This window comes from Scyliorhinus canicula, chromosome 10 (assembly GCF_902713615.1).
Source record: "Scyliorhinus canicula chromosome 10, sScyCan1.1, whole genome shotgun sequence".
Classification (NCBI taxonomy): domain Eukaryota; kingdom Metazoa; phylum Chordata; class Chondrichthyes; order Carcharhiniformes; family Scyliorhinidae; genus Scyliorhinus; species Scyliorhinus canicula.
In genome coordinates, this window is record NC_052155.1 from 10,919,079 (window position 1) to 10,936,608 (window position 17,530).

At 52.6% G+C, this 17,530-nt stretch overlaps 1 protein-coding gene and 1 non-coding gene across 2 annotated transcripts in view; both read right to left on the reverse strand.

The window, feature by feature from the left end:
- LOC119972228 (NIPA-like protein 2) overlaps window positions 1–13,092 on the reverse strand; it is a 178,723-nt gene extending 165,631 nt beyond the window's left edge. The window contains exon 1 of the mRNA XM_038808609.1: window positions 13,036–13,092. Coding sequence (XP_038664537.1) covers window positions 13,036–13,041 — 6 coding nt within the window. The 5' untranslated portion in view covers window positions 13,042–13,092. The remainder of the gene's footprint in view (window positions 1–13,035) is intronic.
- Window positions 5,516–5,587, reverse strand: trnac-gca. Its single transcript has one exon. It is a non-coding gene; the product is annotated as a tRNA-Cys (tRNA).
- Window positions 13,093–17,530: the final 4,438 nt, after the last annotated feature.

Here is a 17,530-nt window from a genome sequence, read left to right on the forward strand (position 1 = left end):
CTGTCAGAGGGTCAGTACTGAGGGAGTGCTGCACTGTCAGAGGGTCAGTACTGAGGGAGCGCTGCACTGTCAGAGGTCAGTACTGAGGGAGTGCCGCACTGTCAGAGGGTCAGTACTGAGGGAGTGCTGCACTGTCAGAGGGTCAGTACTGAGGGAGTGCCGCACTGTAGAGTAGGGCCAGTACTGAGGGAGTGCGGCACTGTCAGAGGGTCAGTACTGAGGGAGTGCTGCACTGTCAGAGGGTCAGTACTGAGGGAGTGCTGCACTGTCAGAGGGTCAGTACTGAGGGAGTGCCGCACGTCAGAGAGTCAGTACTGAGTGAGTGCTGCACTGGCAGAAGGCCAGTATGGAGGGGAGTGCCGCACTGTCAGAGGGTCAGTACTGAGGGAAGTGCTGCACTGTCAGAGGGTCAGTACTGAGGGAGTGCGGCACTGTCAGAGGGTCAGTACTGAGGGAGTGCGGGCACTGTCAGAGGGCCAGTACTGAGGGAGTGCTGCACTGTCACAGGGTCAGTACTGAGGGATGCTTCACTGTCAACAGGGTCAGTATGAGGGAGTGCTGCACTGTGGGGAGGGTCAGTACTGAGGGAGTGCTGCACTGTCAGAGGGTCAGTACTGAGGGAGTGCTGCACTGTCAGAGGGTCAGTACTGAGGGAGTGCTGCACTGTCAGAGGGTCAGTACTGAGGGAGTGCCTGCACTGTCAGAGGGCCCAGTACTGAGGGAGTGCTGCACTGTCAGAGGGTCAGTACTGAGGATGTGCTGCACGTGCCAGAGGGCCAGTACTGAGGGAGTGCTGCACTGTCAGAGAGTCAGTACTGAGGGAGTGCTGCACTGCAGAGGGTCAGTACTGAGGGAGTGCGGCACTGTCAGAGGGCCAGTACTGAGGGGTGCTGCACTGTCAAGGGTCAGTACTGAGGAAGGTGCTTCACTGTCACAGGGTCAGTACTGAGGGAGTGCTGCAACTGTGGGAGGGTCAGTACTGAGGGGTAGCGCGCACTGTCAGAGGGTCAGTACTGAGGGAGTGCTGCACTGTCAGAGGGTCAGTACTGAGGGAGTGCCGTGCACTGTCAGAGGGTCAGTACTGAGGGAGGGCCGCACTGTCAGAGGGCAGTTACTGAGGGAGTGCGCACTGTCAGAGGGTCAGTACTGAGGGAGTGCTGCACTGTCAGAGGGTCAGTACTGAGGGAGCTCCGCACTGTGGGAGGGTCAGTACTGAGGGAGTGCTGCACTGCCAGAGGGTCAGTACTGAGGGAGTGCTGCCCTGTCAGAGGGTCAGTACTGAGGGAGCGCCGCACTGTCAGAGGGTCAGTACTGAGGGAGTGCTGCACTGCCAGAGGGTCAGTACTGAGGGAGTGCCGCACTGCCAGAGGGTCAGTACTGAGGGAGTGCTGCACTGTCAGAGGGCCAGTACTGAGGGAGTGCTGCACTGTCAGAGGGTCAGTACTGAGGGAGTGCCGCACTGCCAGAGGGTCAGTACTGAGGGAGTGCTGCACTGTCAGAGGGTCAGTACTGAGGGAGTGCTGCACTGCCAGAGGCCCAGTACTGAGGAGTGCTGCACTGTCAGAGGGTCAGTACTGAGGGAGTGCCGCACTGTCAGAGGGTCAGTACTGAGGGAGTGCCGCACTGTCAGGGTCAGTACTGAGGGAGTGCCGCACTGTCAGAGGGTCAGTACTGAGGGAGCGCCGCACTGTCAGGGTCAGTACTGAGGGAGTGCTGCACTGTCAGAGGGTCAGTACTGAGGGAGTGCCGCACTGTCAGAGGGTCAGTACTGAGGGAGTGCCCCTGTCAGAGGGTCAGTACTGAGGGAGCGCCGCACTGTCAGAGGGTCAGTACTGAGGGAGTGCTGCACTGTCAGAGGTTCAGTACTGAGGGAGTGCACGCAACTGTCAGAGGGTCAGTACTGAGGGAGTGCCGCACTGTCAGAGGGTCAGTACTGAGGGAGTGCCGCACTGTCAGAGGGGTCAGTACTGAGGGAGCGCCGCACTGTCAGAGGGTCAGTACTGAGGGAGTGCTGCACTGTCAGAGGGTCAGTACTGAGGGAGTGCGCACTGTCGGAGGGTCAGTACTGAGGGAGTGCTGCCACTGTCAGAGGGTCAGTACTGAGGGAGGCCGCACTGTCAGAGGGTCAGTACTGAGGGAGTGCTGCACTGTCAGAGGGTCAGTACTGAGGGAGTGCCGCACTGTCAGAGGGTCAGTACTGAGGGAGTGCCGCACTGTCAGAGGGTCAGTACTGAGGGAGCGCCGCACTGTCAGAGGGTCAGTACTGAGGAGTGCTGCACTGTCAGAGGGTCAGTACTGGATCTGTGCCGCACTGTCAGAGGGTCAGTACTGAGGGAGTGCCGCACTGTCAGAGGGTCAGTACTGAGGGAGTGCCGCACTGTCAGAGGGTCAGTACTGAGGGAGCGCCGCACTGTCAGGGTCAGTACTGAGGGAGTGCTGCACTGTCAGAGGGTCAGTACTGAGGGAGTGCCGCACTGTCAGAGGGTCAGTACTGAGGGAGTGCTGCACTGTCAGAGGGTCAGTACTGAGGGAGTGCCGCACTGTCAGAGGGTCAGTACTGAGGGAGTGCTGCACTGTCAGAGGGTCAGTACTGAGGGAGTGCCGCACTGTCAGAGGGTCAGTACTGAGGGAGTGCTGCAGTGCCAGAGGGTCAGTACTGAGGGAGTGCCGCACTGTCAGAGGGTCAGTACTGAGGGAGTGCGGCACTGTCAGAGGGTCAGTACTGAGGGAGTGCCGCACTGTCAGAGGGTCAGTACTGATGGAGTGCTGCACTGTCAGAGGGTCAGTACTGAGGGAGGCCGCACTGTCAGAGGGTCAGTACTGAGGGAGTGCCGCACTGTCAGAGGGTCAGTACTGAGGGAGTGCCGCACTGTCAGAGGGTCAGTACTGAGGAGTGCGGCACTGTCAGAGGGTCAGTACTGAGGGAGTGCGGCACTGTCAGAGGGTCAGTACTGAGGAGTGCGGCACTGTCAGAGGGTCAGTACTGAGGGAGTGCCGCACTGTCAGAGGGTCAGTACTGAGGGAGTGCCGCACTGTCAGAGGGTCAGTACTGAGGGTGCCGCACTGTCAGAGGGTCAGTACTGAGGGAGCGCTGCACTGTCAGAGGGTCAGTACTGAGGGAGTGCCGCACTGTCAGAGGGTCAGTACTGAGGGAGTGCGGCACTGTCAGAGGGTCAGTACTGAGGGAGTGCGGCACTGTCAGAGGGTCAGTACTGAGGGAGTGCGGCACTGTCAGAGGGTCAGTACTGAGGGGTGCTGCACTGTCCAGGTCAGTACTGAGGAGTGCCGCACTGTCAGAGGGTCAATACTGAGGGAGTGTCGCACTGTCAGAGGGTCAGTTCTGAGGAGTGCCGCACTGTCAGATGGTCAGTACTGAGGGAGTGCCGCACTGTCAGAGGGTCAGTACTGAGGGAGTGCCGCACTGTCAGATGGTCAGTACTGAGGGAGTGCTGCACTGTCAGTGGTCAGTACTGAGGGAGTGCTGCACTGTCAGAGGGTCAGTACTGAGGGAGTGCTGCACTGTCAGAGGGCCAGTACTGAGGGAGTGCTGCACTGTCAGAGGGGTCAGTACTGAGGGAGTGCTGCACTGTCAGAGGGTCAGTACTGAGGGAGTGCTGCACTGTCAAAGGGTCAGTACTGAGGGAGTGCTGCACTGCCAGAGGGCCAGTACTGAGGGAGTGCTGCACTGTCAGAGAGTCAGTACTGAGGGAGTGCGCACTGTCAGAGGGTCAGTACTGAGGGAGTGCCGCACTGTCAGAGGGTCAGTACTGAGGGAGTGCTGCACTGTCAGAGGGTCAGTACTGAGGGAGTGCGGCACTGTCAGAGGGCCAGTACTGAGGGGGTGCTGCACTGTCACAGGGTCAGTACTGAGGGAGTGCTTCACTGTCACAGGGTCAGTACTGAGGGAGTGCTGCACTGTGGGAGGGTCAGTACTGAGGGAGTGCCGCACTGTCAGAGGGCCAGTACTGAGGGAGTGCGGCACTGTGGGAGGGTCAGTACTGAGGGAGTGCTGCACTGTCAGAGGGTCAGTACTGAGGGAGCGCTGCACTGTCAGAGGGTCAGTACTGAGGGAGTGCTGCACTGTCAGAGGGTCAGTACTGAGGGAGTGCTGCACTGTCAGAGGGTCAGTACTGAGGGAATGCTGCACTGTCAGAGGGTCAGTGCTGATGGAGAGCTGCACTGTCAGAGGGTCAGTACTGAGGGAATGCGGCACTGTCAGAGGGTCAGTACTGAGGGAGTGCCGCACTGTCAGAGGGTCAGTACTGAGGGAGTGCCGCACTGTCAGAGGGTCAGTACTGAGGGAGCGCTGCACTGTCAGAGGGTCAGTACTGAGGGAGTGCCGCACTGTCAGAGGGTCAGTACTGAGGGAGTGCCTCACTGTCAGAGGGTCAGTACTAAGGGAGTGCTGCACTGTCAGAGGGTCAGTACTGAGGGAGTGCTGCACTGTCAGAGGGTCAGTACTGAGGGAGTGCCGCACTGTCAGAGGGTCAGTACTGAGGGAGTGCCGCACTGTCAGAGGGTCAGTACTGAGGGAGTGCTGCACTGTCAGAGGGTCAGTACTGAGGGAGTGCCGCACTGTCAGAGGGTCAGTACTGAGGGAGTGCCGCACTATCAGAGGGTCAGTACTGAGGGAGTGCTGCACTGTCAGAGGGTCAGTACTGAGGGAGCGACGCACTGTCAGAGGGTCAGTACTGAGGGAGTGCCGCACTGTCAGAGGGTCAGTACTGAGGGAGTGCCGCACTGTCAGAGGGTCAGTACTGAGGGAGTGCCGCACTATCAGAGGGTCAGTACTGAGGGAGTGCTGCACTGTCAGAGGGTCAGTACTGAGGGAGTGCCGCACTGACAGGGCTGCCGTTTTTCGGATGAAACCGAGGGCCCTGTCTTCCCATTCCATTGGACGTAAAAGATCCTGGGGCACCCCTGGGTCACTGTCAGTGTGGAATTTGCACATTCTCCCCATGTCTGCGTGAATTTCACCCCTACAACCCAAAGATGTGCAGGTTAGGTGGATTGGCCACACTAAATTGCCCCTTAATTGGAAAAAAAGTAATTGGGTCCTCTAAATTAAAAAAAAGATCCTGGGGCACTGGAATCATCATAGAATTTACAGTGCAGAAGGCCATTTGGCCCATTGAGTCTGCACCAGCCCTTGGAGAGAGCACCATACCGCCCACCCTATCCCCAAAACCCAGTAAATTAAGGGCAATTTATCATGGCCAATCCACCTAACCTGCATATCTTTGGACTGTGGGAGGAAACTGGAGCACCCGGAGGAAACCCACAGGGAGAACGTGCAGACTCTGCACAGAAAGTGACCCAAGCCAGGAATCGAACCTGGGACCTTGGAGCTGTGAAGCAACTGTGCTAACCATTGTGCTACCATGCCCCCAAGCATCTCCTTTACGTTCAAGCAGCAGATAATGTCTTTCACTGTTTTCCAGAAGATGGTTGCAAGCGCAGTTATTGTAAATATTTTCTAAATTGTTGCAATGAAGGACACATGATAGCCTGTCCCAGGGGGCACCTGGATTTGAACCAGAGACCTCTTGATCTGCAGTCAAATGCTCTACCACTGAGCTATACCCCCATTGGATAAAAAGCTGGGAAAATCTTCCTGGTGTTGCAGCCAACATTCTTCACGTACTGACTGCTTCAGACAGAGGCTCGGGTCATTATCACATTGCTGATTGTGGGAGCTTGCTGTGCATTAATTGGCTGGTGTGTCTCACACATTTACTACGTTCAGAAAGCACTTCACTGGCTGTAAAGCACATTGGGACATCCTGATGTTGTGAAAGGTGCTACAGAAATGCAAACCTCTGTTCCTTCCTATTGTGCTGAGAACGTTTTGTTTATTCATTTATGGGATGTGGGCCTCGCCGGTTAGGCCAACATTTGTTGCCCACCCCTAGTTGCCCTTCAGAAGGCGGTGAGCTGCCTTCTTGAACCGCTGCAGTCCCTGATGTGTAGGTACACCCACAGAGCTGTTAGGGAGGGAGTTCCAGGATTTTGACCCAACGACAGTTGGGCCGAAGGGTGATATATTTCCAAGTCATGATGGTGACTTTGAGGGGAACTTCCAGATGGTGGGCTTCCCAGCCTCTGTCCTAGATGATAGTGGTCGTGGGTTTGGAAGGTGCTTCCTCAGGAACCTTGGTGAGTTACTGCAGTGCATCTTGAAGCTGGTCCACACGGCTGCCACTGTTCATCAGTGGTGGAGGGTTTGAATAGTTGTGGAAGGGACAGCAATCAGGCGGGGCTGCTTTGTCCTACATGGTGTTGAGCTTCTTGAGTGTTGTTGGAGCTGCACTCATCCAGGCAAGTGGAGAGTATTCCATTACACTCCTGACTTGGGCCTTGTATTGCATTAGATTGGATTGGATTCGTTTATTGCCACGTGTACCTACTGGTACAATCGCAGCTCGTTCCCCTCCCAGGGGCACTTCCACGTCTGCTTCGCCCACCGAAGATTCTTCTCCTTGCCCAAGTAGCGATGCAACCCCATCACCATCGCCCTTGGCGGTTCGCCCACCTGTGCTCCCTCATCAGCACCCTGTGTGCTCAATTGACCTCTGGGAGCCGGTCAAATGCTCCCCCATCAGCTGCAACAACATTTTGGCCATGTAGGTGCCGGCCTTCGAGCTTTTGGGCATCCCCATAATCCTCAAGTTTTGTCTTCTGGAACGATTCTCCAGATCCTCCACCTTCTCCTTCAGCCTCTTCTGGGTCTCCAGCATCACCCTCACCTCGGCTACCAACCAGGCCAACTGCTCCTCGTGCTCCCCCAACGCCTCCTGCTCTTTCTGGATCACCCGGCCCTGGGACTCCAGCCTTTGCTCAACTCTCTCAATCCCTGCTTTAACTGCTCCACCCCCTTGGCCAGGTTCTCCAGGGACTCCTTCCTCTGCTGGCTGAACGTAGCCTTTAAGAATTCCACCAGCTGCTCTGTTGACCACTGGACGGGCATAACAGGCCCTTTACCCTCCGCCATCTTAGCCTGTGGCGCACCATGAAGATTCTCCAACTCCAACAGCTTCTTTCTTCTCTATCCACTCTAGTTCGTGGATCCATCCACCAGCCACACCACAGGGATTACACCTCCTGGCACTCCTACATCTCTTTCCATCCAAAACTCAGACAGGGAAAGGACTGAAAAATACCACCTTGAACGGGAGCTCCCAAATGTGCAACCGCTCGCTCCATGACTGCCACCGGAAGTCCCCGCTTGATAGCACTATCGATGATCCCCTTCCATCACTGCACTAATAATTGAGAGTAGACTGAGAGAGAGGTAATTGGCTGTGTTGGATTTTTTCCTGCCTTTAATGTACAGGGCACATCTGAGCAATTTTCCACATTTCCGGATAGATGCCAGTGTTGTAGGTGTCCTGGGACAGCTTGGCTAGGGGTGCGGCAAGTTCTGGAGCACAAGTCTTCAGTACTATTTCCAGGATATTGTCAGGGCCCATAGCCTTTGCAGTATCCAGTGCCTTCAGCTGTTTCTTCATATCATGCGGAGTCAATCACATTGGCTGAAGACTGACATCTGTGATGCTGGGGACCTCCGGAGGAGACCGAGATGGATCATCCATTCGGCACTTCTGGCTGAAGATTGTTGCGAATGCCTCAGCCTTTTAATTTGCACTGATCTTCTGGGTTCCTCCATCATTGAGGATGGGGATATTGCTGGAGCCTCCTCCTCCAGCGAGTTGTTTAATTGTCCACCACCATTCACGGCTGGATGTGGTAGGATTGCAGAATTTAGATCTGCTGCGTTGATTGTGGGATTGTTTAGCTCGGCCTATTACTTGCTGTTTATGCTGTTTGCTTTGCAGGTTGTCCTATGTTGTAGCTTCACCAGGTCGACACCTCATTTTTAGGTTGCTCTCTGCATTCTCCCCTGCACCAGGGTTGATCCTCTGGGTGGGTGGTAACGGTAGAGTGGGTGACATGCCGGGCCATGAGGTTTCAGATTATGGTTGAATGCAATTCTGCTGCTGCTGATAGCCCACAGCACCTCATGGATGCCCAGTCTTGAGTTGCGAGATCTGTTCGAAGTCTATCCCATTTAGCACCATGGTAGTGCCACACAAAAGGATGGTAGGTATCCTCAATGTGAAGACGGGACTTTGTCTCCACAAGGACTGGGCGGTGGTCAGTCCTGCCGATACTGTCATGGGCAGATGCATCTGCAGCAGGCAGGTTGGTGAGGATGAGGTCAAGCATGTTTTTCCCCCTTGTTGGTTCCGTCACCACCTGTCACAGGCCCAGTCTAGCAGCTGTGTCCTTTTGGACCTGGTCTGTGGTGGTATCACCGAGCCACTTTTGGTGATGGACATTGATTTCCCGCACCCAGAGTGCACTCTGTGCCCGTGCCACCCTCAGTGCTTCCTCCAAGTGGTGTTCAACATGGCGGAGTACTGATTCATCGGATGATGGACAGTACGTGGTGATCAGGAGGAGGTTTCCTTGTCCATGTTTAACCTGAAGCCATGAGACTTCATGGGATCCGGAGTCGATGTTGAGGACTCCCAGGGAAACTCCCTCCTGACTGTAAACTGTGCCGCCCCCTCTGCTGGGTCTGTCCTGCCAGTGGAACGGCACATCCCCAGGAATGGTGGTAGTGGTGTCTGGGAAATTTTCTGTTAGGTATGATTCTGTGAGCATGACCATAAGCAGGAAGCAGGCCAAAGGATCTGAGGGCAGCCGGATTCTGAAAGTTGGCCGGTGTGCGTAAAAGATGAAGAACTGCGATGGAGTGCAGTTGTCATGGAGATTAAAACCATCCATCCATTAAGTAGTGTTGCAGTGAGCTTCGTTCAGAAGGAGGCAATTATTTGTGCCATTAGATTTCAGTTGGTGAAGGAAATTATTGCTACAGGCAATAAATTAACCTTTAAAGAAAAGTGTTTCAATACGTAAAGAAAAATACAATTATTGAAGGGAGCAGAGATAAGCTTAAAAACACGAGCTGAAGATGGCTTTGGCTGGTACTAGGAATGCTAGCAGGGTGTTAGAGAGAAAGAATAAGGGAGATTAAAGATGCTAGGGCAAGGCATTTTACAGTTATATTAGAAGTCGGAAAATGCTCGCTTTGCAGGGTGGCTGAGACATGAGGGTAAGATGAAGGGTTTTGATAAGAGTAAATAAGGAGAAATCATTTCCACTGGCAGGGGTGTTGGCAACCATGGGATACAGATTTAAGGCATTTAGCAAGCGAACCACAGGAGAGTTGAGGAGAATTTTTCCAGGCAGCAAGTTACTGAGATCTGGAATGCGCTGCCTGAAAGGGCGATGGAAGTAGGTTCAGTATTAACTTTGCAAAGAGAATTAGACATATATTTTACTTGACAGTGAAATGTTTGCAGGTCTGTGGGGGAGGGGGGTTGCGGGGGCGGAGGAAGGAACAGACGACTTTTTGGACAGCTAGTTCAAAGAGCTAGCACAGGCACGCTGGGCTGAATGGACCCATTTTGTTTTGCCATTCTGAGGGTGAGCTAAATTTGCATCGATTTTCACGTCTGCAGATGCTGCTGTAGACGAAGCGCACAACAGGCCCACGGGTAAAACCAAACCCGCTGGGGAAAGAAAAGAAGTCTTGCATTTACATCGCACTTTACGGGGCAACCGGACCTCCTCCAAGTGCTGAAGTATTTTTGGAGCGCCGTCACCGTAGACAGTGGGAAGTGATCGGAAAAGAGGTATCGGTGAGGATTGAGGACTTAAAGCTGAGCAAGCGACTGAACCTAATGCCATTTATTGCAGAGTGTTGAAGGAGGATGTGAGTGTTAATATGAAACACAGATTCGATAACTCATCACAGACTCAACAGCTTCCAATAAATCTGAAGGAGAGTCACATCGGCCCTTTAATTAAGAAAAGGATGAAGTCTCACCTCAGCCGCAAGGGAGTCAATGGAAAACCTTAAATGGGATGGGATTTAGAATTGCTGGAGAGCACAATGGATTCGGGGAATGTGGGACCAGCCTCACAAAACTGGTTTGGGTTCTTTGAAAAGTATCTAGAAGTATCTAGTACCTAAAACGGTTGGGTGGGGTTTCTGGGTTACTGGGATGGGGTGGAGGTGTGGGCTTGGGTGGGGTGCTCTTTCCAAGGGCCGGGGCAGATTCGATGGGCCGAATGGCCTCCTTCTGCACTGCAAATTCTAAGTTTACCAGACTGATTCCAGGGATGGCGGGACTGTCATATGAGGATAGATTGACGAGGTTGGGATTGTTCTCGCTGGAGTTCAGAAGAATGAGGGGGGATCTCATAGAGACTTATAAAATTCTAACAGGACTAGACAGGGTAGATGCAGGGAAGATGTCACCAATGATGGGTGTGTCCCGAACCAGGGGATCACAGTCTGAGGATTCAGGGTGAACCATTTCGGACAGAGATAAGGAAATATTTCTTCACCCAAAAAGTGGTGAGCCTACTGAGGAAGTAGTTGATGCTAAAACATTGAATATATTCAAGAGGCGGATGGATATAGCACTTGGGGAGAATGGGATCAAAGGCTATGGGGAGAAAGCAGGATTAGGCTATTGAGGGCAGCACGGTAGCACAGTGGTTAGCACAATGGCTTCACAGAGCCAGGGTCCCAGGTTCGATTTCCGGCTTGGGTCACTGACTGTGCGGAGCCTGCACGTTCTCCCCGTGTCTGCATGGGTTTCCTCCAGGTGCTCCGGTTTCCTCCCATAGTCCGAAGATATGCAGGGGTAGGTGGATTGGCCATGAAAAATTGCCCTTAGTGTCCAAAAAAAAGGTAGGGTAAGGTGGGGTTACGGGAATAAGGTGGAAGTGTAGGGATAGGGTGGAGGTGTGGGCTTAGGTAGGGTGCTCTTTCCAAGGGTCGGTGCAGACACGATGGGCCGAACGGCCTCCTTCTGCACTATAAATTCTGAGAGTTGGATGATCAGCCATAATTGTGATGAATGGCGAAGCAGGCTCGAAGGGCCAAAAGGTCTCCTGTTGCTCCTACCTTCTGTGTATATGTAATGGCGGACGATGACAATGGCATGGAAGCTGCACATCCTGGTTTCCAAAATTATGAAGAAGGTGTTTCGAAAATCTGATCAGATGGGGCAATGGGACAGATAACTGGTGGAAACTTTCTGGCAGATGGTTGTCAGTCATCGAGACGGACCCTGGACATGACCCTGGACATGACCATGACCCAATCATGGACAACAGCGTGTTTGAGCCATCGCTATCCACCATTTTGATGAATGATTGTGATGAGGGAACTAACAGAACACAGAAGCCAGAGAAGGCCCCTCAAGGCTTCTTAAATCTGCAAATGGCATGAAAATATACACATAGCTATTAGGCAGCAGATGTTTTTTTTTTACTGCAGGTAAATGTTGGTTGGAGAAGCTCCAAGAATATTTCAACCAGGCAGGGACCTTGTGGCAGGTAATGGAGCTTGAAATAGAGCAAACTAACCATTGAAATAACTCATTAAAGGTTGAAAAACTGTGGGATGCGAATATCATGAAATATTAGGGAGAGCAGATGGGAATTTAACGTGACCAATTGTGACTAAATATATTCCTGGAGGTTTCATCACATGACTTGCCCCTCCGCCCCCCCCCCCCTCCCGCCCCCACCCCCACCCCGCACCCCCACTAGTCAGCCAACCCATCCATCCTCATGATGCACCGCCTTCCAACACTAGCTGGAAAGAAAAGGACTCATTCCCAATGGGATGATCCTTGACAGCCTTCCCCCACCGCCAACTCCCATTTTCAATATTTTTATATCTGAAAAAGAGAAACATTCAAAGGAAATGACCAAAAGAAAAAACGTTTTAATGTCCCAAAGAACAAAGAATAAAGAACAAAGAAAAGTACAGCACAGGAACAGGCCATTCGGCCCTCCAAGCCTGTGCCGACCATGCTGCCCGTCTAAACTAAAATCTTCTACACTTCCTGGGTCCGTGTCCCTCTATTCCCATCCTATTCATGTATTTGTCAAGATACCCCTTAAATGTCACTATCGTCCCTGCTTCCACCACCTCCTCCGGCAGCGAGTTCCAGGCACCCACTACCCTCTGTGTAAAAAAACTTGCCACGTATACCTCCTTTAAACCTTGCCCCTCGCACCTTAAACCTATGCCCCCTAGTAATTGACCCCTCTACCCTGGGAAAAAGTCTCTGACTATCCACTCTGTCTATGCCCCTCATAATTTTGTAGACCTCTATCAGGTCGCCCCTCAACCTCCGTCATTCCAGTGAGAACAAACCGAGTTTATTCAACTGTTCCTCATAGCTAATGCCCTCCATACCAGGCAACATTCTGGTGAATCTCTTCTGCACCCTCTCTAAATCCTCCACATCCTTCTGGTAGTGTGGTGACCAGAATTGAACACTATACTCCAAGTGTGGCCTAACAAAGGTCCTATACAGCTGCAACATCACTTGCCAATTTTTTTTTTTTTAAATTTAGATTAGCCAATTATTTTTTCCAATTAAGGGGCAACTTAGCGTGGCCAATCCACCTACTCTGTACATTTTTGGGTTGTGGGGGCGAAACCCACGCAGACACGGGGAGAATGTGCAAACTCCACACGGACAGTGACCCAGAGCCGGGATTGAACCTGGGACCTCAGTGCCGTGAGGCGGTTGTGCTAACCACTAGGCCACCGTGCTGCCCTCACTTGCCAATTTTTATAGTCAATGCCCCGGCCAAGGAAGGCTGGAACTCGCTGCCGGAGGAGGTGGTGGAAGCAGGGACGATAGTGACATTTAAGGGGCATCTTGACAAATACATGAATAAGATGGGAATAGAGGGATATGGACCCTGGAAGTGTAGAAGATTTTAGTTTAGACGGGCAGCATGGTCGGCGCAGGCTCGGAGGGCTGAAGGGCCTGTTCCTGTGCTGTACTTTTCTTTGTTATTTGTATGCCGCATGCCTTCTTGACCAACTTCTCCACTGTGTTGCCTCTTTCAGTGATCTGTGGACCTGTGCACCTAAATCTCTCTGACAGTCAATACTCTTGAGGGTTCTACCATTCACTGTATATTCCCTACCTGCATTAGACCTTCCCGATGATTTTGCTCAAGGTTTGCAGCACAGCAGCGACCTGGAGATTGATCTTCAATTCCTGGAGACTCCGGGCCAATCCTGGGAAGGTTGGCAGCCCTACGTTCCACAAGTGGTTATCTGTAATAGACTGTGATGAGGTAGATGGAAGCGACATTTACTCATCTGATGTGAGAGACTAAGAGAAAGCAACATGAAAAGAAATGAATGTTCTCCTAATTGTAAATATGTTACGAAAGTAGAGCGTTTGTAGCTATCAGTCATCGAGCGGTATTGGAAGGACTCCAGCCCAACGACACGATGATACAGACACAAGGCTTTTTACTCCTTTCCCCGGAGGGTTTCACGTCTTCACCCTCGGTCTGTGGTGTACACAGTGACATACGCGGAACTCTCCAGCTCCCTGCCCCCAACAATGGAATGGCTCACCACTGGATGCTGGCGGGATCTTCCTGTCTTGCTGAGGTGGATGGCGATTCCTCGCCCGTGCCGCCACCGGGGAACCTGCAACAGCTGCCGACTTCGGCAGGAACAAAATACCCGGCCGACGGGAAGGGTTGGAGAATTCCGCCCACTGTTGTCCGGATGGTGTGGTTTGTTCGTCCAATATTTCTCAGCTTTATACTTGTGTGTCCTCGGACTATGGGGGCATAATAATAATAATTTTTATTATTGTCACAAGTAGGCTTACATTAACACTGCAATGAAGTTACTGGGAAAATCCCCTCATTACCACACTCCGGCGCCTGTTCGGGTACACTGAGGGAGATTTCAGAATGTCAAAGTCACCTAACAGCACGTCTTTTGTGACTTAGAACATAGAACATAGAACAGTACAGCACAGAACAGGCCCTTCGGCCCTCAATGTTGTGCCGAGCCATGATCACCCTACTCAAACCCACGTATCCACCCTATACCCGTAACCCAACAACCCCCCCCCCTTAACCTTACTTTTATTAGGACACTACGGGCAATTTAGCATGGCCAATCAACCTAACCCGCACATCTTTGGACTGTGGGAGGAAACCGGAGCACCCGGAGGAAACCCACGCACACAGGGGGAGGACGTGCAGACTCCACACAGACAGTGACCCAGCCGGGAATCGAACCTGGGACCCTGGTGCTGTGAAGCAACAGTGCTAACCACTGTGCTACCGTGCCGCCAATATAAGATAGTCACTAATATATCCAACAGAGAATTCAGGAGAAACACCTTTCCCCAGGAAATGGTGAGCGTGTGGAATTTGCAGGAAGAACGAAAACAGAATCCTGTGAATGATGGCAAAGCTCATCAACCTGAAACCTGAATTCAGTTCCGATCTCCGCAGGCGATACCGGATCTGTTGGGCTCTTCCAGCATTACTGAGGTAAGACTGCAGAATGCTTCTTGCGATGGTGATTGGTCTGTGTGAATCACATGGTATAGTTGGTCACATATTTAGTCAATCAGATTCCAAAACTGAAATACAGCAAGATGTATCTTGCAGTATCTCCGAGCAGTATCTCTGGCAGCAGCGCACCCCTCCCCAATGAACTTGATGCATTCTATGCTCGGTTTGAGCAGGTAACCAACAATCCGCTGTTGAGTGCCCCAGCAGCCCATAATTCACCCATACCCACCATCACAGCTTCCGAAGTCAGATAGGCCTTCCTAAAAGTGAACCCTCGGAAGGCGATGGGCCGGATGGGATCCCTGGTCGTGCACTCAGAGCCTGTGCGGACCAGCTTGCACAGGTGTTTGCGGACATCTTTAACCTGTCCCTACTCCACTCTAAGGTCCCCACCTGCTTCAAGAAGACCACCATCATACCGGTACCAAAGAGGAACCAGGCAACATGCCTCAATGACTACCGCCCGGTGGCCCTGACCTCAGTCGTAATGAAGTGCTTCGAGAGGTTGGTCATGAAGCACATCACCTCCATACTCCCAGAACGCCTTGACCCACTTCAATTCGCATACCGTCGCAACCGGTCCACAGCAGACGCCATTTCCCTGCCCCTATACTCATCCCCAGAGCATCTCCACAACAAGGACTCCTACATCAGACTCCTATTTATTGACTACAGCTCCGCCTTCAACGCCATAATCCCAGCCAAGCTCATATCAAAGCCCCAAAACCTAGGACTTGGTTCCCCACAATGCAACTGGATCCTCGGTTTTCTGACCAAAAGAACACAATCAGTAAGAATGAACAACAACACCTCCTCCACAATAGTCCTCAATCCCGGGGCCCCGCAAGGCTGCGTACTCAGCCCCCTACTCTACTCCCTATATACACACGACTGCGTGGCAAAATTTGGTTCCAACTCCATCTACAAGTTTGCTGATGATACGACCATAGTGGGCTGGATCTTGAATAACGACGAGTCAGAATACAGAAGGGAGATAGAGAACCTAGTGGAGTGGTGCAGCGACAACAATCTCTCCCTCAATGCCAGCAAAACTAAAGAGCTGGTCATTAACTTCAGGAAGCAAAGTACTTACACACCCCTGTCAGCATCAACGGGGCCAAGGTGGAGATGGTTAACAGCTTCAAATTCTAGATGGGCACATCACCAAACATCTGTCCTCGTCCACCCACGTCGACGCTACTACCAAGAAAGCAAAACAGCGCCTATACTTCCCACCCGGCTAACTCACTCTTCCAATTTCTCCCATTGGGCAGGAGATACAGAAGTCTGAGAACTCACACAAACAGACTCAAAAACAGCTTCTTCCCCGCTGTTACCAGACTCCTAAATTACCCTCTTATTGACTGACCTCATTAACACTACACCCTGTGGGTGCGATTCTCCCAAAACGGGAGAAATCGTAAGGCTGGCGTCAAACCCGGGCGGGTTTGACGCCAACACGCCCCTTCCCGACCGGGAACCGATTCTGGTCCCCGGTCGGGGCTAGCAGCCCGACGCCACAAGCTCCGGCATCACGGGCTTAACGAATTTCGTTAAGCCCGCTTGCCGGAGTTAGCGCCGGCTGACGCGTCATATGATACGCGAATGGATACTGCGGGGCGGCGGAAGGACAAATAGCGCGCGGGCATCGGGCCCGCTGCCCGCGATCGGTGCCCACCGATCGCGGGCCCATGGCACCCTTGGCACGGCCGTGGGACTGCCGTGCCAATCGGTGCCATGGTTATAAAAAGCGAGTTGTTCCCGCCGTTTTTACGAACGGCCAGACCAGGTGTGTTTGCCGTTCGTAAAAACAGCGTAAAGGGCTGGGACTTCGGCCCATCGAACAGCTGTGAATCGCTGCCGGCCGTAAAAAAATGGCGGCAGCGATTCATGTCGGGAGTTGGGGGGGGGGGGGGGGAGAGAATAGCGGGAGGGCGCGAAAAATGTCGGGCAGGCCCTCCCGCTATTCTCCGACCCGTCGTGGGGGACGGAGAATTTCGCCCTGTATGCTTCATCCAATGCCGGTGCTTATGTAGTTACATTGTACACCTTGTGTTGCCTTATTAAATATTTTCTTTTATTCACTTTTTTCCCCATGTACTTAATGATCTGTTGAGCTGCTCGCAGAAAAATACTTTTCACTGTACCTCGGTACACGTGTGTGGTAGTCATCACTAACTGTATATTAGATGTAGTACGGTAAGGTTCCTGTACTAGAGGTATAGGGGTAAATCCCTGCCTGCTGGCTCCGCCCAGTAGACGGAGTATAAATGTGTGTGCACACCAGAGCTTCTCCCATTCTGGTAGCAGCTGCAGGAGGCCACAGATCTCTGCTTAATAAAGCCTCGATTATTCTCTCCTCTCGTCTTTGTAGTAATTGATAGTGCATCAACGTGACAATAAACAAATCCAATCCAGTCCAAATCCAATTGTCAAGGCACTTCCTCACCTTAATTAGAACCAGAATCAGAAACATAGAAAAACAATAGGTTAAGTTCTCAATACACCAGCCATGTCTGCGTCTGTGGAACCACATTGGTCACTGTCTCCTGCCCACACCCTTCCTCCTAGAAATCTGGTCTGCCTTCCACCTCCCTACTCACTGAGGGCTGGACTTTATAGCGAACCCCCCCCCCCCCCCCCCCCCCCCCCCCCCTCCACCAACACCACCCCCAAAGGGGCAGGTTGGCAGACAGGGATTTCCATGCAATTGGGTGCCATGCCGTGGGCACTATACCCACTATCTACCCACATGCTTCTTCCCTTGCTGCAATCTTACCAGTGCCGGGGGTGGGGGGGGGGGGGGGGCCATTATAAGGCATGCCCATCCGTGGGCTAATTGAGACCCTGAATTAGAATTTACTCCGTGCTGAAAGAGGTCCATGCCGTGTGTGTCCAGCCAGGGGCTTTCACAGAGCCGTCTGGCAGTGGGCAAGGCGAATGTGCCTACTTAGGCACGTGCTAGTCAGAGTAGAAATGGCAGGATATGTAGGATGACTACGTGGCTGAAGGGGTGGTGTCAGGGGGAGGGTTCCAGATTCCTGGGGCATTGGGACCGGTTCTGGGGGAGGTGGGACCTGTACAAACTGGA